This window comes from Psittacula echo (genome assembly GCF_963264785.1).
Source record: "Psittacula echo genome assembly, chromosome: 3".
In the NCBI taxonomy this organism is placed as follows: Eukaryota; Metazoa; Chordata; class Aves; order Psittaciformes; family Psittacidae; genus Psittacula; species Psittacula echo.
The window spans coordinates 103080642-103107902 of record NC_137736.1 but is presented as its reverse complement, the minus strand read 5'-3'; the positions used below and the strand labels follow the sequence as shown (position 1 = coordinate 103107902).

At 38.9% G+C, this 27261-nt stretch overlaps 1 protein-coding gene across 2 annotated transcripts in view; it reads right to left on the bottom strand.

Moving 5' to 3' along the window:
• The window catches only part of DCLK1 (doublecortin like kinase 1), a gene marked incomplete at its 3' end in the record, with an annotated part of 248532 nt that overhangs the window by 211403 nt on the left and 9868 nt on the right, over positions 1–27261 (bottom strand). For both annotated transcript variants that reach the window (XM_080612416.1, XM_080612417.1), the window contains exon 2: positions 26017–26363. In XM_080612416.1, the coding sequence (XP_080468542.1) occupies positions 26017–26363 (347 nt within the window). The remainder of the gene's footprint in view (positions 1–26016; positions 26364–27261) is intronic.

The window sequence follows — 27261 nt, the reverse complement described above, 5'->3', positions numbered from 1 at the left end:
GTAAACTGATCATAAACATCTGGTCTTTGATTTGAGAGTGCTTGGGATAAAGAGATTAATATAGTTACTAGTTTAAATGCTGAGAAAGTAGCCATGCTAATAGAAACAGCTCCTTGTCTTGGAATTTTACCTGAGGACCATTATAACAAGAGACATTATATGTTAATACATTGTGCAGACATTTTATTCAATCCAAATTTTTCTTGTGACAATAAGCCCAAAACCAAGATTAAAAGTTTGACGAAGATATGACACAAAACTCCAAAGTCAGAAGTACAAGAGACCACCACTGTTCTGCAACCCGGCCAAGATCAGCAGGATGTGGAAAGCTGTCAGTTTTCAGCTACATCCTGCAGCTCTCCATGTACCTGCCAAATAACGATTCACAGCAGAAGAATTCTTAAAATATTGTAGACCAATCATGAGAGAGCAATGAAGAACAGCATTGTGGTTTGATGCATAGATCACGGCCGAATTATTGTAAAGAAATCTTCCCTAGGTAGAATAAATGATCAAGTTCATGTAGAAACACAATTACTAACGTTCAATACACAAAGTAACCCTTTCTAGTGTCTGCAACCAAGAAACTGTAAACCAACTAAATAAATCCTACCCAAACTCTAAAAAATACACATAACCCATGTAATCCACCTCACTGAAGCTGTAAAAAAAACCCTCTAAGGACAATTACCCCGAGTACCAGAGGCAGTTGCAGACACCTTGCCAATGGACATTCAGCTTGCTTAGAACATCCTGCTATTCGTGCCCTTTGACACTGTGCTTCTCAGCCTGAGTCAACATTGCCCTTCCAAAGCTGCCATTTATTGATGGTGAACAGAATCAGAAATGATCCTCCCCACAACTCCCTGCAGCAATTTCAGCTGCACATATTGAGATGCAGCAGCAGCCACATCTGTGAAAATTGCCCACCACAGCCCCTGAGACTATCCTGCTGCTGCTGCTAAACCTCACAAACTGAACCACAGTCACCAGGCTAGCTTCCTCCCCAAATTTAAACCCAAAATTAAAAAAAAAAAAAAAAAATCCATCAACTTCAGAAAAGGGAGCATTTTGCCAGAAACAATCATTTCTTGCAAGAATTCCCTTTGGAAACAGATGTGAACAATAAATATAATTTCACTTTCAAATCACAGGATAGGCTGTTGCCACTGCAGTGAAAATATAGCCAAGCCCGTGCATGTTCTAAAGAAAGTATTTCTGAAGCCTCGTGATTGCTGTGACCCTTCTCTGCTCCCTTTGAAAAAGGGCAAGAGAACTATCAATATCACCTGTTGTTCCATAAGCCAAAGCAGCAGGTCCGCAGGCAGTGTAGAAGACCCAGCTTGGGTGATTAAGCACAGAAGTATGATACTTTACCATGGAGTTTTTCCCCATATAATGGGGTGAGGCTGGGCTAAACTAGACTTAATCCTGTAAGCCAATTTCGAACCCTGGGCAGTATAGTCTTGTGTGCACATTTCAAATGTCACTAATATTAGATGTAGCTTTTGAGATTCATGAGCTAAAGCCATTAAGGCCTCACAACTTAATTAGACAAAAAAAAAGTCTCAAAGGTGAAAAATGCACAAGTTTATAATAAGTAAACAAATTTATGTTCTCCTGTTCCTTATTTCATAAAGGCATATAGTGATAGGAGAAGGGGGAATGGCTTTAAACTGAAACAGGGTAGATTTAGATTAGACATTAGGAAGAAATTCTTTACTATAAGCGTGGTGAGGTACTGGAACAGGTTGTCCAGAGAAGCTGTGGCTGCCCCATCCCTAGCAGTGTTCAATGCTAAGCTGGACAGGGCTTTGAGCAACCTGGTCTAGTGGAAGGTGTCCCCACCTGTGGCAGGGGGTTGGAACTGGATGGCATTTAAGGTCCCTTCCAACCCAAACCAGTCTGTGATTCTATGATCTTGCTGAGGGCATCCCAGTTTGCTATGAATTGTCTCTGTTAACCAAAATAGCAAGTTTAATGCAACCAAACTTCTACATGCTGTTTAAAATGGCAGGAGAATGAACAATAGGAAAAAAGAACATCAGTTTTACTACGTGACACTGTCCTGGGTTCAGCAGTAGCAGTCATTTTTTCTCCTTCTTAGTAGCTGGTGCAGCGCTGTGGTTTTGACTTTCGGCATGGGAACAGCGCTGATAACACTGATGTTTTTAGTTACTGCTCAAATGTTTAGCCTGACCAAGGACTTTCTGAGTCTCACGCTCTGCCAGGGAGGAGGGGAAGCCGGGAGGAAGCAGAGACAGGACACCTGACCCAAACTAGCCAAAGAGGTATTCCATACCACAGCATGTCATGCCCAGGAGGCAACTGGGAGTTTCCCAGAAGGGCTGACTCATTGCTCGGTCAGGCTGGATATTATCGGTCGGCGAGTGGTGAGCGGTTGTATTCTCTTCCCTGGTTATTTCCCTTATCATTATTATTATTGGTGGTAGCAGTAGTGATTTGTGTTATACCTTAGTTACTGGACTGTTCTTATCTCAACCCATGGGAGTTATATTCTTTCTATTCTCCTCCCCATCCCTCCGGGAGCAGGGGGAGAGGGAAGAATGGGGGGAAGTGAGCGAGCGAGACTGCGTGGCTGACAGAGTTTAAACCACGACAGACACTTAAAACCAGCAAGACTAACAAACATATGCATTCATTGGGTAGGCTAAGTTTTAGGAGCTTATAGAAGGTCCTTTATATAGAATACCTGAAGAAGCTCAAGACACCACTGCAGGGCTTTAAATAACAAGATAACATACAGAGTAGACTCTCACAAAGAAAAAAGTATTAAAAAAATAATTTAAGAGGGATCATGAGATTTTCGGAACTTGTCAGAAATACAGAGGCCATGCATTTTACTTACCTAATTTCTGAAGGGGCAGCCTGAATTAAAAAAACCAAACAACCAGGAACAGACAAAACAGTTTCCCCAAAAACTGGAGCAGCCCTGGAGCCAGGCAACAACTAAAGAAGGCACGTAGAATCTCATCTGGAGAGTCCCTTTGCAGGATTGGAACAAAACAGGAGTTCTTTTGGGTGCCTTTTTATGTATTCATATGTAAAACCAGCATTACATCCTTAGCTTTTTCTAACACAAGACTAAAAAGGGTCAACAACCTGTTAAGTGCACAGACTCCCCTGTATCACACAGCTGGTGTCAATGCCCTTATTAAATCAACAGCAATAAAGTATGAGTAATTTTATTTCAATGGCACACTATTTGGATAGCAAGTACTGACAATTTACTAAATAGAAATTCCAGTCACAGAAATGCTGGGTTTTAGTGATATTTCAGAAAGTCCCAGTTCTGTGATAACATTCTTCCAAATGTCTGAAGATATTCTTTCCCTGTAAAGACAGGGAAATTTACCCAAAGAGATTTCTAGAAAGCTATTTACTTGATCAGCTGTCTCCTTTCTTAAGGCAATATTAGCATGGTTACAGAATTATCTCACAGCCCAGCTCCAATACATAACACAGGCTGAAACTAAGCTTTAGTTCTGCAAATCTTAAGATGTGCTGTGAAATACTTATGATTAACTTTAGTGTCTTTTTCTTTTTCCAGATTCTTTGGAGGCAGTGTAAAGAGACTGATTTTTGGCTCAGACTGGAATGGCCGTAAGATATGTTAGGCAACACAAACATCTTTAAACCATCAGTTCCTTCTCATGAGACTGAATTATTAGGAACTTGGACTATTAACACTCTTCAACTCAGGATCAAAACCAGAAGGATACTCTGACAGTTATCAAAAGCTGGGAGGAGTACACAGGACAGGGCTGGCTGGTGCAGATTTTGAGCTGACAGCTGCAGAGCCAGGCTGGGAAGCCAGCCCTTGACAATATTAGCACACCAGGCCATGTATGCAAGTTATAGAGCAATCCCATCCCAACAAAGCTGCACCAACACAGGTAAAACATTTTCCCCATTTAAGCCTTCTTCTGGAATACATTCTTTTTGGCCATTATAGACCTAGCAAAAATAAAGACTTCTTTTAGAAATTTCTATTCATGTGTGCGGTCAGCAGTTCATTGGATTTTGGCAGGGTAGGCAATAAAGAGAGATGGAATATAGGACATGCACTTTACATAAAATATTTGTGTGGATTTGCTGTATCAAATCAGGATTTTAAAGTCCATTATATAAGAGGAGGAGAAAAAAAAAAAATCCCCACTGTGACCAGGTTCTAAACGATCTGGATAACTGATCTCATTTAAATAAAGGTCTAATAATAACTCAGGAAGTAGTGCTCAATTGTACTGAAATGTCCTTTCTCCCCTGTAAATGGTATTTCTAATAAACATTTTTATTTAATAAATACTTAAACAGTGATCACAGGCTCTCTAATCAACCTGTCTACTTGGAGATGAAAACGTTGGTACAGTTCAGTGTACCTACACTCAGTGCACAGCCCAAGTGCTGCCCTCCATCTGGCTCAAAAGGACAAGTTTAGGTCAAATACTTAATCTAGTTGCCTGGCTTTTATCAGTCTCTGCTATAACTTTCACATTAAGTATGGTTTAGTATCTAATTGATTCATATAATTTTTAAGTAAATCATGCCTTGAGTGACTTGTAAAGCTATTTGCGCAACTGTAAATTATTGTAAGTGCATTACACAGAAAAGGAATTTGATGTTCCCCATTTAATAATACCTAAATGGTTTTTAAAGAACATTGTAGAGCTTGCATCATGGAATACAGTATTTGAAAGAGAGAGCAAGTACAAAGGATAGGCTGCCATTTATAGCATTCATTAAAAGATAGGTAACTTGCTCTTCTATTTTTCCAATGTATTCTGTCTTCTCTGTTCAAAGCTTTCAGATTACAGCTAACTAGGAGAAAAAAGGTTGAGGGCTCTCTGTTCTGCACTATGAAATACCATCACCATACCTACTACTTTATTCCTAACTTGCAAAATGTAGTTGGTTTGCTTAAGGTGTAATACAATATTGGAAATCTGGTATCTAGCTTTTCAAACATTAATCTAATTCAAGTTATCACTCTGATTTCCAGTAGGCTTATCTGTGCTGATTGCACTACAGCTTTCCTTACAAACATCCTCACTATGAAGCAACAGATTATTTTTATTACAACAACACAGGAAAGGTTTCAGCACTTCTCCACTTCTATTAGAAATCTAAAAAATAATGAATTCAGTAACAAACGTGATAACAACAGTCAAAGAGAAAACTGCACCTGACTCAGTAATCCACCATGCTGGGAATACCATGCAGAAGCACTAACTCACTTCAGGGACTGAACTCCAGTTTTCCAAGGCCAAAGCATCTCTAAACTAAGCTAAATCAAGTCTAAAAGAACTCCTGTAAGTTAGCCTGCAGGCATGCCAGTTCACATAAGCAGGGCTAGTACTGGCTGACAGAGGGATTTAAAAAGTGTCCAAAATCTGGAAAATAACAACGTTTTTTGGCCACATTTACCTTAAGAGACTATGCTTGACTCAGTACCTAGAAAAGCAAACTGGCCACAGGTAACATAGGTTTTGTTTGAACCATAAAACTAAAGACATTATCAAATTTTTAGTTACCCAGCTTCTCCTTGTACTCTCTAAGCTGCATTGTGATCACAAACTCCTCCTGACATTTTAACTACAGGAACAAATAACTATTCTTGACCTCTTTTCTTACACACCTGTGGGCAGACACTGTGCAACAGCTTTTCTCTTTCACAGGAGTATCTGCATTTCTGTATATAACAAACTACTCTGTATTATACAATACTCACTTCACCCTTGAAGCTATTCAAAATGCTAATTGACTCAAAACCCACTGATGAGTAGCACTCATGTAACACTGTATAGTAATGGCACTTCGTTAGAGAATCAATGAGAGGAGGTAGCCTAAATCTGAGGTACAGATTCTACACTAAGATCAAAAGACCCTATTTTTATTTCTACACCAGCCTCTAAAGAAAGGTCCAATTCTCCCTTTCACTGTCACAGAACGGATTATAGTACATAATGTCTATGTACTATATTTTGTCCTTATTGCCACTTATAAAACTATAAAGGAAATTACTATTTTCCTTTGAAAATACGTAATTATTTTGTAACAAATTCCAAATGAATTCGTTCGCTACTTTGAGATCATGCATTCAGAAATTCACAGCCACAGAACTGATGGCTGCAAGGCAGCCTCAAAAATAAAATTTTACACTAACACAGAATCATGACTCACAATATGCTCCCTCTATCTGCATTCATTTTAGAAAACTGATGAACTGATGACAGGTGCCAGTTTGTCTTCCTAAAAGAAAGATCAGATGGGAATCCAGACTGTAGTTTTACAAGAGGTCAAATAAGAAAATATTTTTAGATTTCCAGAGATCCTAGGGAGCCATGTGTCCAAGAGTTATCCTAATATCCAAGAGTAACTTTAATAGTGCTCACTTTAATCCTGTCTTTGCTGGCATATGTAGAAAGAGAACTAATTGCTCTCTACAAAACACAGAATTTGGGCTTACCTTGCATTGTATAAATATTTTTTTTAACCAGAGAATATCACAATTTATCAGATGGTTGATCTGATGCTCTGAAAACATTCATTTTCCAGTGCTTTATGTCTGTGTAACTGTTACACCTTTCCACAGGAGTCCTGTAACTGCGTCTAACAGGAAGTTTGTAGTGGCTGCAGTACAAAGAGAAGCCAATACCTCAATTAAACTTTAAAAATAATAAAGTTCCTGCTAACAGTCAGCGTGGAGGCCATACTCCATCGAATATCAAGCTTCCACTTCCACTGCCTATTAGCGCCAAGAATGAAATCACTGTGTGGCAGTATTTCTGCCCTTTGTGCAGCTGAAGCTGTTCCTTGGCAACCGATGCAGACAACTGAGTTGCCACGGAAACGGGAAAGACTCATTTATAAAAACTCTGAAACAAAGCAACTGTAAAGACAACCCTAACAGGGTGGGCACACTCTGTATTACTTTCTACAGCATTCCCACTGTTAAAACAAATAAATTCAAATACTAAATTACTAGCTACAATTTTTGTTATTTCTGTAAATTTGTGTTTATGGAGACCTAATGCTTCACTGCATTAGCAGTAAGAAGCCCAAGTCTCCCTTTGGTTCAAGTTGGCAAATATACCTGAAGATTTACACCGCAGCAGAAGAGGAACGCTTCCCATTTCAGCCAGTGTTTTCTCTTTCAGGGAAGAAGAGAGCTGAGGGAAAAAGGCACAGAACAACTGCAGAGGGGTGTGCCTGGAATATTGGGAAGCTGGATAAAGCAAGGGTTCACATAGTGAAAAGGCAGAACAATTGTGTACATCATAGCTCACTTGTCTTAAGGAATGTATACTCAAGTCTCTTATTCATTAATAAATATTTAGCAGTAGTAAATATTTTATCTTCTTTAGTAATTAGAGAGATGCCAGAGACAGCCATCTTAATGCATTTTGACCACGTCTACATTTTGTGTATATGCACGTGTGGAAAGCATGCTCAAGGCATATATTTTTACCAGTGAACAAGGAGGATTAAAACCCCACCACATGCTGCATTTCCCAGGAAAGGAAATCACTGTAAGAACAAGTCCTCTCTTCAAACAGAAAACTAGTACATTCAGCTGCCTAGACGGGCAACTCCCCAGCATGGTGTACCCAAGAGAAAGAGAGATGAAGAAAGCCTGAGTACATTTGCTCAGGGACACAAACTCACTGATGGCAGGATCCCACTGACAGGCACAGTATGGATTCTCCTCCTGCCATGTTAACCTTAGCACTCTCCAATTTACCATGACTCCTCCACAGAATTCGGATTAGGTGATAACTGTGTTTACTGCCTGGGGTGTATTGGGAGGAATGTGGCCAGCAGCTGAAGGACATGATCCTCCCGCTCTACTCAACCCTGGTGAGGCTACATCTAGACTACTGTATACAGTTCCAGGCTCCTCAGTACAAGACAAGGAGCTAATGGAAAGGGTCCAGCAGAGGGCCACAGGAATGATCAGGGGCCTGGAGCATCTCTCATGAGGAGAGTGCCAGGGCAATGGTGCCAGATGCTTTCCAGTGGTGCCAAGCACAAAACGAGGAGTAATGGCCATAAACTAAAACACAAGAAGTTTCACTTCAACATGAGGAAGAACTTCTTCATGCTGAGGGTGGCAGAGCACTGGAACAGGCTGCCGAGGGAGGTTGTGGAGTCTCCCTCTCTGGAGACATTCAAAACTCCCCTGGACATGTTCCTGTGTGACCTGCTCTAGGTGGCCCTGCCTTGCCAGGGGGGCTGGACTACATGATTTCCAAAGGTCTCTTCCAACCCTAATGATTATGTGATTTATGGTTCTATGAAACACAGCATCAGCGACAAAAGTACTGTCTGTCTTGCCTCCACAAAGGGAAAAGTCCTCCTGCAGCATTGCAAAGACCCAAGCCTGTTTTACTCAGCCATAAAATTCCACAAAGTCATTGAAACTGCTTCAAAATTGCTATTGCTCTTTCAAGCTTAACTTAAGCAAACCCATAGGTTCAAAGTGTATTAGTCTAGGACTGAAACAGTCCATAAACTTTATTTCCATGGGAAACTAAACCAGAACTGAAGGAGACATCAGCAAGTTTAAAAGAAAATGCATCTTCTTGATGCTTTCCGCAAATCAAAGAAATCAGTCACGCAACCATACTTGTCTTTAGCTATTCAGTGAACTGTGAAAACCAGTATTCTCACTGGTGATTGTGTGTAAAACCTAGTGGAGCTAAAGGAAAGCAGCTGCTCTGGAGAAATGCTGCACATCTATCGGTTACCAGGAATTATAAAAGGGAGAAAAAATGCATCCCATCTGAACAATTCCCTGAGTTCCTTTAGTTTAACATCTTACCTGCTATATAAAAAAGTTCTGCACAGATGCTGTATATTTTAATGTAATAGTGAAATAATTTCTGATCTACAGGGTGCATGTAAGAAGTTTCTCCAGTCTACTACATTACACCACAGAAAAACTCACCCTAATGACCTGATAAATACTACTGCACACAGCTTTTTCAGCGAGTTTTAGAAACTGAATTTTAACTTCTATAGCTTGAAGGGTTAGAGTATCAAATTTTGCCAGTGAAGTTCTTTATATTATAGTACTCTAACAGAACTACAGTAACTTTTTAGTTACCTGTAAGAGAAACTCAAAACAGAAATACAAAAGACGTAAGAAATTTAAGTTTTTAACCAGACACTGAACACTAGAACATCTATGAATGTAGATCAAATGCACTTGACAGAAGCATAAGATATGTAAGAAAACTATCCATCTATCTCAATGGTTTTATACTTTTTAACTGTTTTGCTATTTAAATGCCTTAGAAGAGTTACAGGCCTGTCACCTTAGCATAGAGCCTAAAAGGTGGGTACCATATTTCTCTCTTTACACCCTACGTCCTGAAGTGCAAGAAGCTTTTATTAGCATGTCAGCTGTTAACTTGTTTCACTGAAATACATCACTGCACATTCTCTGCTCTTCAAAGAGGAAGGTGGATATAAACTCTCCACTAGGAAGTCTTAATTCTCTTCTGCTGAAGATATGGTCTGGTCAAAAGTCTTCTTGAACTTCCCTTGATCTCAAGAAGTCAGTCAATAAAACTCCACCTGGATATCTGACAGCATTATACTTACACTTTCCACACTGTGAGTGTCAAATCCATTCTTCACTGCCTACATGAATTCCGTTTACCCTGAAGATTATAACTCAAATTTTTCATCAAACTATCAACTTATTGGAACAAGGCAGCTGTTATATGTTAAATCAAGAATATGCAGCTTGCTGCTTATTTTAACAGTTTCTTCATTCTTCATTCTGAAACACTCACTGGATTAAGGATCTTTAATCATTCTGAAATGTTTTGGTCAACAGCTGACTGAATATGAGCCAGCAATGTGCCCAGTGGCCAAGAGGCCAACAGCATCCTGGCTTGTATCAGAAATAGTGTGGCCAACAGGACTAGGGCAGTCATCATCCCCCTGTACCAGGTACTGGTGGGGCTGCACCTCAAATCCTGTGTCCAGTTGTGGGCCACTCACTGCAAGAAAGACACTGAGGTGCTGGAGTGTGCCCAAAGAAGGGCAGTGAAGCTGATGAAGGGGCTGGAGCACAAGTCTTATGAGGAACAGCTGAGGAAACTGGAGTTGTTTAGCCTGGAGAAAAGGAGGCTCAGAGGGATCCTTATCACTCTCTACAACTACCTGAAAGGATGTTGCAAGGATGTGGTTGTCAGTCTGTTCTCCCATGTAGAAGTGATAGAACAAGGGGAAATAGCGTCAAGTTGTGCCAGAGAAGGATTAGATTGGATAGTAGGAAAAAAATTCCTCACCAAAATATTACCAAGCACTGGGACAGGCTGCCCAGGGAAACGGTTGAGCCACCGTCCCTGGAGGTATTTAAAAGACATGTAGACATAGTGCTTACAGACATAGTTTAGTGGTGGACTTGGCAGTGTTAGGTTAACAGTTAGGCTCAATGTTCTTAAAGCTCTTTTCCTACCTAAATGACTCTACAAGCAATAACAAACATTTGCCCAGAACCTCTAAAAGTAAGGGCTTTCACATTTTCATATGATATCAACACACTTCAGTAGCTCTAAAGATCAGCAGTAACATTAAAATAACAACTCTGCTGGTGACAAGTTCTTGCAGACCCTGAAAACATTTTAACAAATATTTTGAAGCAAGTGGCAGAATTATATGTATATGCATTTATATGTAATGGTGCAAAATCAGGGAAGAACCATGCCAAACTTTCTAGCAACATCTTCCTTGTCAAAAGCTGTACCTACTCTCCCATAAAGCCAAATGCCATAGGTAGGTACCAGTTCAGACAGGCTTTGTTCAGTGCTAGTTCCCAGTAAAACCGAATGTCACTATGCTGAGGGAAATCTGAGCCACACCAACGAGGGGCAGGGAGAAGATGGGGGGTGAAAATTCACCTGAAAAAATAACTCTGATAGCACAGTTTCTGTTCACAGACAACACCGCCTGGAAGAAAAAAACAAAAAAATCACCAGAAAAAAAAAAAAATCTAACTCTTTATTTGTTCTCAACAGAAGCTATGTGAGCTCTGGGTTGCAGGTGTATATATACGTAAGCACACAAAAGAGCTCCAACCTGCCCTTCCCAGATGGGCAAATCACTGTCTAGCAGATTTATGCAGGCATCTCAGAAGAAATAAACCAGAAATCATACAAGGTCATAAAACAAAACAGGGAGGGGGAAGTAATCTCTTTTTTATAGAGACTGATTGTGTCCTCATTCAGGAAATAATGTTTGGGGGAAGGAAAAAGCACCCCCAAACCAACCTCCCCTCTTGCCTACCTGCCCCTTCCTACACCCCATCTTCCCTATATAAAGGGAGAAAACTAGGAAGAGTAGAGTTTGACCAGCTGTTTCGCAGTGTTGGTAAGTAGCTGATAGTCTTGCTTCTCCTCCATATGACAATTTAGAAGGAAGTGAATAAGATAAGATGTTTGAAGAAAATCTTCACAGGGTATGAAATTTTATGAATGAAATCAGTACCAAAAAATCCCCTGCTTAGTTTAGTTTATTATTCTCTCACAGAAATTGTCAAAATACTTGTTAGCATTAGCCACTTGACTCAGAATGGTATTATTCACAGCATTTAAGTCTCTTCTGAGAAAGGAAGTTTGAGCACATGAAGCCTACAAAAGATTTTTGAGAACACAAAGCCTACAAAAGCACTTGTTTTTTTTTTTTTTGAGAACATAAAGCCTACAGAAAAGAGCTGCCTAAAGGGGAAAACCGCCAAATTATGGTTTCACTAAGAAGACAAAATTTTTATTCAGAAAGATCTTATGCAGCTTCAGCTACAGCTTCAGCAACCTGACTCTTTAGAAGACTCTCTAAATTACTTATTACGTTTTTGGAAATGAAGAAGCATCTGCCCTTCCAGGGTATAGAGTCCTCACTTCCTTTGGGATGCATTACTTGGAATTTGCCAGGAGACAGCTGCTTCTCCCTCTACAGCGCCTACCAATAACCCCTCTACTCCCAGGGCTCCTGTACGAGTTTCACAGGATTTTAAATCCTGACCTATATGTAACACAGGCTCCTGTGTAAAAAGGGGGGAATCTTTTCAAGTCTTTTCAGTAGCAGTATATTGCTTTCTAGAAATTATTCTCTCCTTGCTGTTCCTTCTGTGCTGTGTTTAGCCTCACTGTTCCAGCCCACTAGCATCATCCATCACAACTTTATATTGTCCTCTCAACTTCTGTCTGCATCTTTCCTCACAGAAGCAAGATTATCCAGTTACATGCTCATCTTCATGTCTACTATTAAATAACAAGCCTCTCCTCTATATCTCTACTTCTAAGTGATTAAGTACTAATTTAAAAAGCAATTTCCTTATTAAAGGAAAAATTTCTCAGTTTTATTTTTCATAAGCCCCCCCATTTAACAGTTATCCAGCATCTTCTGCCTACCCTTGATTAGGATTGCAGGAAGAAGTAGTATCTTTGTTCTTTCCAACACAGCACACACCCACTGCACCTCAGAAAATGTTCCAGCTCTACTTGACAAGCTGAAAATGGATTGTCACCTTTTCTAATCTGGAGGGTTTTCTGCCAAGTTTAAAGACGCAGTTCCAGGGACTAATCTAAAATAATACAGAATAAAATCTAAGGTAAGTTGGTGCATGTTTTCAGGGAGGCTTTGTTCCCAAAGAACAGAAACACTTACTGCATAGACAGACTACCATTGATTTGGTATGCAATAATTTCCCACACACTCTATCTAGGTTCTTCTGGAGGAGATAACTTGGAGCTGTAAGGCTGCCTGTCATTTCAGAATGATGTTAAGTCGTGACAGGCTGCTATAAAAAAAAAAAAATGGAAAAAAAAGTAAGCTTGATGACTGCATAACAGCACAACGTTTCAATGCTACAGCAGGACAAGATGCCATGCATGAAACTAGAGGCAAGGGAGGAGGAAGGAACTGGAGGTGGTGGTGAAGAGCTTCAATCAGTATAGCCAAAATATAGGCCTTTTTTCAGAGCACCCACCTGTTACTTCACTGATCCTTCTGATTATTTACCTATAAGAGAAGAAGCACTGTTAAAGCTTTCCTTTTCTTGCAGAGGTACAATTTGACATTCAGTTGTTCCTCTCCCCCCTCTTTCAGTAACATTTAAGAGAGCAGTTCCTGCTGTATGCTGTGAAAGATGACTGGCATTCACTTGCACTCAGCACAACAGAAACCAGAGCTTAATTTGCTTTTCTAGGACAGCCCTCCTCCATCTGCAGATAGAAGGGATCATTTTTTACAGGGATGCCACATTTAAAAGCTACTCCTCCTACAGTGTCATTGAAGACTTGCCAGAGAAGGGAAAGTCTCATTCTTTCATTGTTATCATCTCCCTCCCCACAGAAACAACCAAAGTACAAAACACAGCAAGCTACATACCAGGACGCCACATTTAAATACTGCCTCTTAAATGAGATTTAAATAAGCTGCAACATAATTTTGGTTGAAAGTATTTTTCAAAGTGATGTTATTTCTACAAATACTATTCATATATGACGACTCCTATGCGTCTTTACCCATTTCATGTCTTCATGATTTTTTCTGATTAAAAAAGTATTCAACTGAATAGCTTTTTGTCAAAAAGTTATTGGATAAATCTATTAATTTTGACAAATACTGTAACTGAAAAATGTCTGACATTTTATTAACTAATGAAATACTTACACATGACTATAAAAGGATTTATTTCCTTTCAATCTTATGTTATAGAAATGAAGTCTCAGAAAGACTTTACCTAGTTGCTTGGCGTGTCCACACTACAGATACTGAACGTTCATCACCAGTTTATTTGTTGCTATATTTCACCAAAAAAGTGAAAAGTCCATGTATCAATGCTCCTGATTCTCAGCCACTTAGAGCAGCCCTGTTCTTCCTGTCACATTCCTTCAGATACTGTGTTTCTCAACATTAGCTCAGCATTCTGAGAGCAATCATGCTAATATTAGTCCAATTGTCTTTACATAAGGCACAGAAATTCTAGTTTGCCTATCCCTGACGTAAAAAGCAGATGACAAAAATTGCTTTCACAAAGATCTGAACCAACTGCACAAACACTTCTTACTTCTATGTCCCATTCTCCTACGTACATATGTTTTTCCACCATCTCATAGCAATGAAATATTCAACACTTCCTGCATTAAAAACCTTCACGTCACACCGCACTCTCATCTGGTTTCTGTTCCTCTAGTTCCAATAGGCCATTTCATTATTCTTTCCTACACTGCTTCATATTTGCCTTATTAAATTTTACACTGATTGCAGTCCATGTTCCCAGTTCATCAAGATTACACTCTATTCAAACAGATTTCTCCAGAGTATTTGCAATGCTCCTCAATCTGCCCCAGAAGAGATGTGTTCTGGTTTAGAAACTGAAATGTCCAACCCTTTTTTTTTTTTCCCTTTAAGGCCTATAATTTTTCTTCCTTTTCACAAATATATATAAAACTGAATGTGCTGGAGAACAGGAGGTATTTTTACATAGCAAGAAGTAGCATATAGTCCATATATAGCAATATGGACTATTCAGACAACAGGAAATAATACAGTTCTTTTTTGTGTTCCCAGCACTCTCACAGTAAACTCAACTGCTTAAGTGTAACTTCTGCTACCACCATCATACCCACACAGGGGCACTGACCCTATTCATGTATTGCAAGATGTGTGCAGAAAATAAAATACTTTCTATCAGAATCAACAATGTCATATATGGATATTTTCATGATCATGAGATTCTATATTTTTAACCTTTTTATTCTGAAGCACTACCACAGAATCATAGCATGCATGAGTTTACACAGGGTTTCTCATTATCAGTGTCTACTGTGCCAGGATCATTTCCCACAACACATGCATGCTACACTTGCCTCCCTCTGAAAGTTATTTCCTCTCTAAGGAGCACGTAAGTATACCACTTAGACACTCCATATATTGCATTAGCTTTAACTCAGATTTTGTGTGGGTGTAAGATGCAAACACAGATTTCATACATGGAGAAACAGCAGAAGGTTAAAGAAATCTCAATTATAAGCATATAACCTATGCAAACAGAAGGAAAGAGCTGGACTGTGGAATCTAGATGTGATCAGGAGACTTATTTCACACAGACAGCCACCTTAACAGAAAGCGCCATTTGTCAGAATTTGCTAGATTTTAAATAAACAGGAGCTGAAACTAGACATCAAATAAAATGAGATAATACTGAAATATAGAAGAACAGTAGTTAAAAACTCAAAGAAAATTTAGGAGTCTCCTAGAAAACTCTCAGAAATAGAAAAATGATTCAGTGGCATATCAGGAATCAAGAAAGAGAACATGAGACAGTGGGATATTCCAAGGACAACTAGAATAAAGAAAGTGTCAAAGGTTTAGCTTTTGGATGCATGTTATATAGCAGCAGCTGCAGTTTGCAATTCAAATTAATTCAAAACAGACACATAACCTGGCTGCAAGGGAAGGCAGGTGAAGGTATTTTAAATAGCAAACATTCCTCTATTTAAAGAGTCAGCATGTGCCTTTCAGGCAATGTCTGCCTTCCCTGAGTTTTGATCAAAGGCACTCTACTGTGGCTATTCCACAAGATGCCCTCATCTTCCCCTACTGCCTCTCAGATTTGAGAAAATCATTGCCTAAACCAAGCCAAAAAGATAATAAAAAGCAGTTCAAACAAATTGCACTCTCCATTCACCCAATGAGTCAATGTCTTATTCAGTTTTAAGCCATTAAAGCTCAGAGGAGTTTTATTTAAAAGAAGTTTCTGAGATCCAACATTTAATGAAAAACCAAACCCACCAGAACAACAGATACGGGAGCAGCAATCAGCCTTAACTACTTAACTGGTGTTTTTATTTTCAGTAACATCCAACTCTGAATTCAAAGCCCTATAATGCTTTGCTGGTTCCACTGGGAGTATTCTACAGTCTTTCGTCTTGCTTTCTGAACTTACACTCACTTCGCTCTGATAATCTCACACCCATTTGCACTCAGTTTTATCTACGCGTAAAGTACCATACTCATATCCTTCAAGTCTCCCAAGACTTCTTTGCTTTTCTGTCTATTACTTGAAGAATTCAATCCTATGGAATAAACTTGATTTTCTCCTCAGCAGCCTTCCCAAGAAAAATACCTCCTTGTAGCAGGTGGTCTGACCTACTTCAAAAGTTTTTTAGGGGAAACTGTAACAGAAATTGCTTAAAATTTCAGAAAAAACTGTAATACACACCTTGTCACATATCATTAACTGGTGACATCAGGAAAACAGTCTCAAAAGAGCTTAACTGGTTTATAAAAATCTAAGCTGTTTTCAGAGCATTACTGTCTTCATTCAGCACAACAGAAATATTTTAACCTACTGGTAATTGTATTAGCTCCTAAATCTGATTGAGTCTGGACATTCTGCATCCATGAACTGGCACACAGTAGTGGGGATGTAGATTCAGAAGAGATTAAGTCAATACTTCCTACAGGATTGAACAAATCAGTTTCAAACTTAAAGAGGAATGGAGGGGTAAAAAGGCAGAATACATTGTACAGTGCTGATTTAATAGTACCTAATATTGTTGTCCCTGAATATCCTGGAAGTCTCAGTCCTACTTCTAGTGAAATTCACAGCAGAAATCCTCAGACACGCAGAATAAGGAAACAGAATTGCAACTCCAACTTCTATACACAGCGGGGTTCATTTAAGAAAGAATTCTTCTAGAGGTAGAGACCTGGATTCATCTTGATTAACTTGATGAGCACCTTGCAAGTATGTCATTGCCCTAGACTCACTTTCTGCAGAAAAAGAATCACGAGAGGCAATTCCAGCACAAATAGGTAGAATATCCAAAGACATTTGTGTTTCTTGCCACTCAGTGTAAGATATAGCAAAGGGTATGGCTTAAGAAGCTGGAAAGTATTTAAAATATGTTAAGATGTTCACTTCATGTTCACTTGACTGCAGTTTCAGAAAAGAAACTGAGTTCATAAAAGCTTAATTGGAAAAACAAGGAACAAAATTGGGCTATCATTAGCATTTCCACCACCGCCAGTAATTTTAGAACTATTCTGCCTTTAACAATTACATTTTGTCACGTTTTAAAGATCTTTGTTCCTATAAATAGGCAGAGAAAAATTAAAGGATTAGGTTTCACAGAAAAACATGACTAGTGACAGAATACTTATATAGTTTGCCCTCTTAATATTTATCATTCAAAGAAGAATTTCTTCTACCCAAAAATGCCTTGAAGAGAGAAGTAAATGAAATAATCAAGGACATGCATAAGTCTCAGGTAGCTGTTCAAACTGAAGTCTGATTAGAAAGTTAGCAACCCTTAGCTTATTAACTATTTTTTTTTTTTTTTTTCAAAAGAGAGATTCCTAAGATTTTCCACGTGTTTGTGCAAAAATTCAGGGCCCAACAATCCAAAGATAGAATCATACTAAAATGCTTACATTAAAACATAAATATTTTCATTCTAATAAGCTGCATGCAGTATTAAGAATTTTTTCTATGAACAGTATAACTTAATTTCTCAGGAAGAAAGGAAACACACGTGCTACAAAAAACTATGACATGAAAATACACACCACACTTACTTATGCCAATGAAAAGAATATTACTAACAGTAACAGCTTCAGAGAGTAAAAATAAAATCACAGTGAAGACAAACATTTGACAAGACACACTGTAAAGTCTTCAAACTATTGAGCTCAGCTCATCCAGTGAAAGTCATAAAATAGAGTAACTTACAGGATGAGGGATTAAAACAGAAAAAATTTAGGATGACTACTGCTTGAAAGCATCACAAAGATTTCAGCTGTTGACAGAGAACCTACCTGATCCTGAGGACTGTGTGTTACTGAGCGGTGGAAACTCTTTTCAGTGATCGCCAATTAATCTCATGCCTCTTTCCACAAAATAATCATACAGCATTATCAGAGAAATCAGCAAGTACTTTTCCAAGACCTCTTCCACCAAACAAGTAAGACAAAAATACACACAAACACACCCCAACGGGACCATACAGTTCAGTATGTTCCTTTTCACTTTTCCTTTCCCCCCCACTAGTCAGCAATATGCAAACTGGAACTTAACTGGATGAGAAGCTCTTCTTACTTATATTGTACACTCAAAGCAACAAAGCAAAGTCCAGACATAGAGGAAAAGGACACTTATCGTAATAACTAATAGTTCTGACTGACCACATTATCTCCTTTCCACTAAGACACCCTTGCTCACACTTACACAACATGATACTCCACTTTGAGGAGTTAGAAATTACTCTTCCTTAAAAAAAGGCTTCTGACTGCACATAAACTCTCTAATGAGTAGCTAGATACCCTTGCAAGTGAGTAATGTCACCTTACATCATATTTAAAGCATAGCAAAGCAGATACACAACTTTACAATCTTATTCAATTAACATTAGCTTTTCATTTGCACATGAAAGCCAGTCTAAAGGTCATAGAAGATGGCATCTTCTCTTCTTAATTTTCAAAGTCAGACTACAGTTCCTAAGGGATGTCAGTTAGCAACCCTGGAAACTCCTATTGTGAGACAGCTTTTAGAGACATAGCAATAGAGTTGTCAGTCTAAGCTTAACAGGAACCGACCCTATACAAATGAATGAACACACCGCTTTCAATTAGGAATGGGCTTCTGTTCACTCCTTTACTGAGGACTTTGAGTAACAATTAAAATTGTTAGTCAATGTCATACCATGACATCAAAACAGCCTACCCAGAGTCATAAGGATTCAAGGACCTATCACAGCTCTCTTCTTACACCAGGATAATATCAATTGCCAGCAAACTGTCTTTGAATGATTTCAAGCCAGATTTTCATGATTTTCTTGTTAAAGTACAGTCTAATTTGTAATGGAAATCCATTTCTCTCAATACGAATCGCAAGAATATTCCAAGACTCCCCAGAGCCCATCACCAGCTGCTGAGATAGGCAAATTTGCAGTCACTGAATTATTTGTTTTGTCTTTCGGTCTATCATGTCTTCATGAAGGGGCCTTTTCCCCAGTATTGAGAGAAAAATCTTCAACTTTCAAGTAAAAAAAAAAAAAAAAAAACCACAACAAAACTGTTTCAAAACACCAAAGCCAGAAATGATAACATCTTCCAGAGAAAGGAAAAGGGTTTTGATTAAATATACTGCACGCAGGAAGAAGGGAAAGTGAGGTGCATTAAAAGCTGGAGAGACACTCTTTGTTCTTGGAAAGCCTCTCTCACAGCTACATAACATGGCGGTCTGTCAGGATCTCCCAGACAGGGCTTGAAGCTTCCTGTCTAAAATTAAGCAGCACAGGCATTTTCTGAGGGGTATGGCCAACTAGCATTCACATTAGAAGCCCTTTAGGAAAAAAACAGCTTGTACAGTGTAAGCACATTGGGTTTCAGGTCTGCAGCTGGTAGCACAATACTAAAATGCCACCTCAAAAACATAAACATAAGTTTCCCTAGCTGTTGCTTCCTTGTTAAACTGCTTGTATGAGCCGCAGAAGATATTTTATTTAATGTTTGCTCCCAATTAGTCAGTATCTGCACATTTACATCTCTCTGAGAATCCATCACGGTTCCCTTGGTCAAACACCACCACCCCTGTATGCCTGTGGCTGGCAGTGAGCTCCAAAGCCTTCAACAACAGAGAGAAGTGAACAATTACTGCACTCAAGAGAGGTCATACACAAGACAAAATAGCACTTATTGTCCACATTTTTCAAACTGGGAATAATTTTAAGTTGCATGCATCTCAAGTGGATTGTAACTACAACTTAAGAGCAAATAAAAAGAACACGCACAACCAGTCACCCTTGAAATTAAATGCACCTTCTACAATAAGAATGGAACTGATTACAAACACTGATGTGGATCAAAATTACAGAGCACACGGAAAAGGAGTCACTGCCCATAAATTTTATTGTGTTTAACATTCCTTTTGCCTAGATTGTTGTATAACATAAGCTACACAAATGCTAAGCAGAGAACGTCTTTCTATGAATGGTACCTACCTTACTTTACATAGGCTTTTCTGTACCAAGGACAATCCAGGTCTAGAGAAAGACATTTGAGATCTTTAATCCATCCTACAAAAAGGTATATTTGGCCAAGAATTTACTTACAGATACTATTATCAGATGTTTTCCACTTGTTAAAAACAAAACAATTTTAAAAGCACATGCTCAGTTTAGGTGTAGGTGGAGTTGCTTTCTTTTACTTGAGAGTACTTTCTCAAAACTGTGGTATTAATTCTTTACCAGAAACAAAGATACCAGGTGCCTTCAGAGAGAGGAGTCCACAAGAAAGGGAGTTTGTCTGCATCGTAAGATATCCCCTTTAGAGTCGGGTTCCAATAAAAACCAGCAGCACATTACACTCTATGAAGCTTCAAGCTTTCCAGCACTGTGATGCTCCCCTTCCTTGCAGCCACAATTTTTTTAATAGATTTGTAAAGGTAATTTGATTTGCAATAACATATTTATGAAAAAAAAAAATCAGATACTGATTTTTATTCTGATATCTCTGCCGCTGGCAACTCAATCTGTCTGGAGTCAAACCAACAGCATAATGCATGTAATAAACTTAAATGTTTAATTTGCTGATCAAGTAAAGTTTGTGTATTATATGGCTATAGGTTTTGTAATGTTGATATTGAGTGAATGAATTTAAGTTTTGTGTAAGTGTCAAACTGATACACAGGGCTTGATATAAGAAATGCTAGTGCCTGGGAAAAATAGAGTTAAAGTATTTTAAGTCTGTGGAATTTAGGGGACCCCACTAAACATGAGTTAATTGTTTTTCTAAAGTATAGCATTTCACACCATCCTTTCTACTTATCAGACAGAGCCTTCCAAACATTTGCTAGCTTGAGATACTCCTTGCCTGCCCTTTTCTGCAATAAATTCTGCAGGAAGGTCACCCTGTTCTAAATCTTTGCTAGTTAACAGAAGAATTAGAGATATGGCTGGTTTCAGCTAATTGTGTAACCACTGGGGCATCCAACTGTGCCAAAGGTGAAAAGTTTAAGAAGAGGAAGACTCGTTTACTTCATCTTGAAGACCCCTACTCACAAGAGGAAGACTCATTTACTTCATCCTGAGACCCTCGCCCATGACTACGGGGAGGCACTGCGCATGTGCAAAGGACCTTTTAGCTCATTATAATACGAAGCGGGGATAGATCATGAATATGTATAGGCGTGTAACTTTAGAGGATAAATGTAGCGGGAAACGACACTGAGGTGTGCGTCTTTGGTGGAGCAGAGACTCCCCTGCGCACCCAGCACTGCTTGCTTATTGCCTCTTACCCTTAAACAATCTAAATAAAATATTTGGAATCAGTCGTGGCTAAGACTGAATTTTTATAACAATGCTTAAACTGAAAAATAATTTGCATGATTGCATCTTGTTAAGCTAAACAAACCACCTGTTCAAATAAACCAGATGTTTGCTCTGCCAAAAGCAAATGGAGGACTTACAAGGCAACAAACCACTTTTGTCCAAACTTTAGTCTCTGTCTAAACATGCAAATTGTAAATACCTTGTGAGAATATACACATCATAACACCCCTAAAAATGGCACTGTTTCACAATTTTGCTGTAAAGTGTGATCTTTGTTATTTTTCTCCCATTTTAGTCTCTGGTGATGTTCTAGAAGTACACCAAGTAACTAGAAACCAGAGAACTGAGCTTCCTTGCAACACAGCAACCAGTCTCTATCTTCACAGGCAGCTTGCAGCCTTGATGTAAAAGGCACTGTGTGCCTTCTACAAAACCATATTTTAATGCACATCAAACTAAAAATTACACCTTCTACTAAGGGAAGGATAAAAAACAAACTGCAAAGGTGCAGCTACGGTAAAGCAGGACATATTTTAGCTATGAGACAGTGTTCCATCTCAGCACAAGTACATGATAACAAGAGAGGTCAACACTAAAAATATCTTCTCATGCACTTAAAAAAACTTTTAATCTGAAAAAAAGAAAGAAAATGAGTAATACAGTAAGAGCATGTCCTCATGATTGGTGTTCCTACAGGCAGCCATTAAACCTACTCTTTCCATTTTTGTTTTCCTTACACAGCAAAGTTTGCAATGAAAACAGTTCAAGGCCTGGAAAGGTTTTTAAGAGCTCATAAAGCTTCAACACTTCTGAGTCCCACCATCTTCTTCAAACCCATAGCATCTTAGGTGGAAGTGATTCTACCCCTTCCTCTAGCATACAAACAGCATTAGTTCCTTGTATCAGTAGGGAAAAAAAACATATATATCCATAAAAATGCATGTACAGTATTCTAAACATGCTATGAAACCTACCTGGCTTTGAGGAATCAATAATAACTGAACTGCAAGAGTTTACTAAATGCAGACCACTGATGTGCTATATGATCAGACAATAGCTGTATATTATGGCCCTTTTAGTGCAAATCAAATTATAGTTTAAATTTTCAGAAACTTTGAAGTCAAAATATAGATTCTGATGAGTTATAAGGCAATGCAAATAAACCGTGTCATTGTTTCTAAGAAGAAGAAACACATTATAACAAAACTAAACAAAATGTATGAAATCCAATACTGAAAAACATCATTTCAGTCCCTGAACTGCAACTGACACAATGAGATAAGACAGGTTAAGTTTGGTATTTGTTTTACTGGGGGGTTTAGTGGGTTTATTTTATTTGGTTTGGGTGTTCTTTGTTTGGGGTCTTTTTTTTTTTTTCCCTTTCTCCTGCTATTTCAGCATTAAAAAATTTAAACAGCTACTAAAAGCACACCTACTTAATCAAGGTCCCTGGAGCTCTACAGAACACCCACAAAGCATCCTGTGCACCAAAAATTACTGAATTTTCCAAAACCAAGAAGAATTTGGGAGATGGGGAAAGCAACTGGATGCTACAGAAGAGCTTTCTTCCTAGCAATCATAACTTTCCTCAGGTGCTGATTGTCCAAGCACTACCTCTGTCATCAAGACAAGCTCCTTACATTCTCATCAAATATAGGCCATCATTTAAATTCCTCTTAACTGGGCATAATATTTATTAACATCTTTTAGAGACACAAATCAAATCACATCTGACCAGGCTGTTAGAGGGAGAGCATTTAAGCTCAGTTCCTCAATGTGTGGTATCAGTATGGGACAATCACCTAACTTGGATGTCCATTTAAGATTCTGACTCCTCCTACTTTCTCTTTATTAGCCTGAGGCATCAAATGATAGTACCCAACAACAGTATACATACCTCATTGCTCACCAGCACTAAGACACATGGAATTCATGTCAATTTTTGGCACGGATAGGCAGTTCCAGTGTTTGCCTCATAAAATAACTCACAAGAGATGACTGCACAGATTATTCTTTCTCCAAGTTACATTTCCAAATAATAATCCTAGGAGAGCTTTATTCTCTTATCCTTACAGTAAATTACTTTTCTTGGATCAGAGCTGTAAGACTTTATTGCTTTAAAAGTTAGTGATGAAAGATTTAATCACAATATTTGTTAGATTTAGCCACTGAACACAGGCTTTCCCAGAACCTTAGAAGCTCCAGCAGGAGTCACAGTAGAAGTTCCCAACTATAAACACTACTGGCAAAATTTTGGATTTACCATAGATTTCCTCCCAGTAATCATTCACAGCTTGATTTAAGCAATAAAGAAATCCATCACTGGGTCCACAACACCATCTGGGAGATCAGGCTTTTGGCAGAGAAAAATGGAACAGCAATTGCCCAGCAGCACAGGAAATCAATGATTGCCCCACACAGGGGTGAGAAACAGGCTACTCCTGTTGAGCACGGGATCATTCATTTCCCATTCTGCCAGCAAAGCTGCTTTGAACGTGCAGTGAGCAAGGTCTCCGTCACACTGTCAGGACAAATGGACACCCTCCCCAAAGCCTCCCCTTCCCAGCAGGCTACACAGCGAGCTATGCAATCTCAACAAGCTAAAAAGCGAAGGAGTGTGGAGACACCAGTCGCCTGCAAGAGCCTTTTGGCACAACGGTTTCAGGCTAGGTAGGTAACAAGTGTCTGAATACACCACCGGTTTAAACTCATCTCAAATTCCATCGATTGACAAAGAATTCAACTGAACTTTGACAACATCTGGACCAAGAAAACCTGGCTTCCCCTTTCCCCTGGTACAATATTACTACTTACTTCCAGCAACTGGAGCTCCAAAACAGGTGTAAAGGTATTTTTTTCATTTTAAGCACAACCAGTAAAGGTGAGTTGGAATATTAAAAAAAAGTGAGTATATTATCCAGGAGACAGCAGGCCACATTGGCATCCTTCCAGGCTGCACTTCTTCATAACTAAACCACAAGTTTATTTACATATACAACACAAAACAGAGACGAATCCTATTTTACTGAGAGGGTTTATAGGAACCAGAATAGTCACACAAGATACTCTGTCAAGGTCACAGCAGAGACCACCACTGATCTTTGCAGCTTTAAAATCCCAACTCCTTCCTCAAAGTTACTAGCCTTAGTGCACCATGGAGCATGAGGCAAGGTAAGAAGGATAAGAGTTAAGAGTTTCCCCAGACACATACTTTTGCTGCAGAACTTCCCATCCACATTTCTGCTCTAGGTCAAAGTTCCCAAGAAAGCCAGAGTAATGGTATCATAACAGGCACGTATGCAGTCATCAAGAACCGAACTACTGCCTGTAACTGGCATCAGAGGTTACTGATACAAAACAGCAGATGGGAGTTCTGATCAAGCCAGATTTGGCCCCGATTTGAACCAGTGCTCTGAATAAGCAGCTTGTCCATTAACCAGCCCTCTCTGAGATCAAAGGGTACTGCTGTAGCTGTTTCCAGAGCTATGCCTGCATATTAACCACCATAACTACAGATGTGTTAGGATTACCACTGGATCTAGCCAAGTAGTGACCTGTATCATGGATATTTTGCAGCATTTTCTGACAGCTACACTGTCACCTGTATATCTGTGAATCCTTGAGACAGAATCTATAAAATAGCTATATTACAGCAGAAATATCTTGGTCATTAGCAACTTCTAGCTTCTGAGGGAGACTGGTCGCTCATCTTTCCACCCACATTTTATACCTCTATCATTTTCTCAGTTTAAAAAGTTACCTGTATAAATGCAAATATCTGCCTTATTTCTCTAGAGTCACCATTGCTCTAAATCAATTCAGGTCATGCTGAAATTAGTCTTGCCCTTCACCAGGTTAACAGCTTCTCCAGTTTTTCTATAATTAACATATGTCCGTAGATAAATTACAAATAAAGTGAAAGACAAAGAAGTAGGATTACTCTGTAGTATGTTTTCTTGTCCCTCCATCCCCAAGTTCAACAAGCCTCTCAAAAATCTCACCCCACCAAAACTTAATAAATCAGCAAAAAAGAGACAATGCTTGAAGGTGTCAAGAAGAAATAACATGTAACCTACAACAGACTCCTCAATAAATGTGGGCACCATACATAACCCTACCTGTTTTCCTGCAAAAGGGAAAAAGCTCACTCATTTTTTAAGCTTCCACCTTCTTCATAGTCCATTCTAGCTGCAGTAAGATTCATCATTTGGTCACTCTGGACAGCAGTAGGCCTGCATTTATCATGGTGAAGTACATCTTCATTGTATGTTCTTACAGTTTATGGAAAGGCAAGTACAATGACTCATAGAACTGCTGCAAGAAAAATCTGAAACAAGTTAACAGAATGAGCCTCTTTAAAATTACATCCTACGTTTCCGACATGCAGAGCCAAAACCACATCATACTTTCAGCTGACAGATTTAGAGCCATTATTTATCATAAATGGCAAGACCATCACTGAGGCTAAGTAATGCTTCATGATATGCTCCTGTTCACAGATCTTAAGCACAGGATAGGCAGCAAAAGGCCTGATTCTATGTTCTAGAAAAAAGTGATTTATTTTTTTTTACTAATGTACTATTCTTTTCCTTTTGGAAAACTATATTTTCTTCATGCTGAGAAAGATCACAGTGAAAATTCTTACCTGTTTTCCATCTAGTGTGTATAAGCGTTTAACCACCCCTGAATCCAGCTTGATGGCATCAGTTATATCAGTAAGAACCTGTTCAAATGAATGTGCTGTCTTCTTGTTGAGCAGAATCCGGACTGCTTTTCGTGGCTTCACTCCGCTCCTGATGATAGTGACTAGCTTAGGCCTAATGAAATCCTTATTTTCTTTTGCATCTGGAGTACCTCCTTTAGCAGTGGCAAGAGACGGCACTGAACGAGAAGTAGAAGTTGTCTTAACATTCACTGACCAGTTTGGGTTTACATTCTTCGTATACTCCAGTTTCTTGAAGGGTTCTATGGAACCACATACATAGCTTTCCCCTGCAGAAACAAAAGTGCCAGACCAGCAAGTCAGACTGGAGGGGGACACAACAAAAAAAAGAAACCAACACAACAGAAAAATATCAAATCAAATCCTCAAATTATTAAACATTATTCTTATCATTCTTGATCTACATAAAGTATCTCTCTCTTCCCTTCCCAGATGACTGTAAAGTATCTTTTAAACATCATTCATTGGCTAACCATTCAGAAAATGCTGTTATAAAATCCTTGAAAGCAGCAGTTTTCTTTTCAGAAAACACTATCTGCAGCGGGGATCGCTGCTGTCAGTAACTAGTGTTCATATCTAATCAGCTGCCCAGCCCCAGCACATTATCACAGTAGTCCCCCAGCCTTCATGCTTAAGTTGCCCGCTCCTAACAAAACAGCAGGCCCTAAACACTTCATGGGAAAGAATATGAAACATTATCAGAAACTACAGGTTACAAATAACTTTCCATAAAAGGTGGATGAAAGTGTCATAGGAGAGTTGTTAACATTTGATTATTTAAAGCTTTAGGTAGCATAAGTGCAGGATATGTAGAGGCAGGAAATCTCACTATTATTCTATCGACTCAACATATAATAAGGGGCAGAAAGGAAGGCAAAGAGGAATAATTATAGAGCACTACTCACAACAAATTTACCATACTTTAAGGTAAAAAAATGGATTGTAGCTAAGATCTCCAATGGAACATTATCTACAATAAAATATTTCTGCAAATACCACACCCACACAATTTTGGGGGACCTAAAGATATAAACACCAGAATATCCCAATTGATTAACCCCTTAATGAAGTACAACTGCCAGCTACTGTGAAAAGAGAATACGCTTAGATGCGCTCAGCCTCTCCCTTGAGCTTGTCTGAGTGACAGTGCTGCCAGTTGCACTGGGC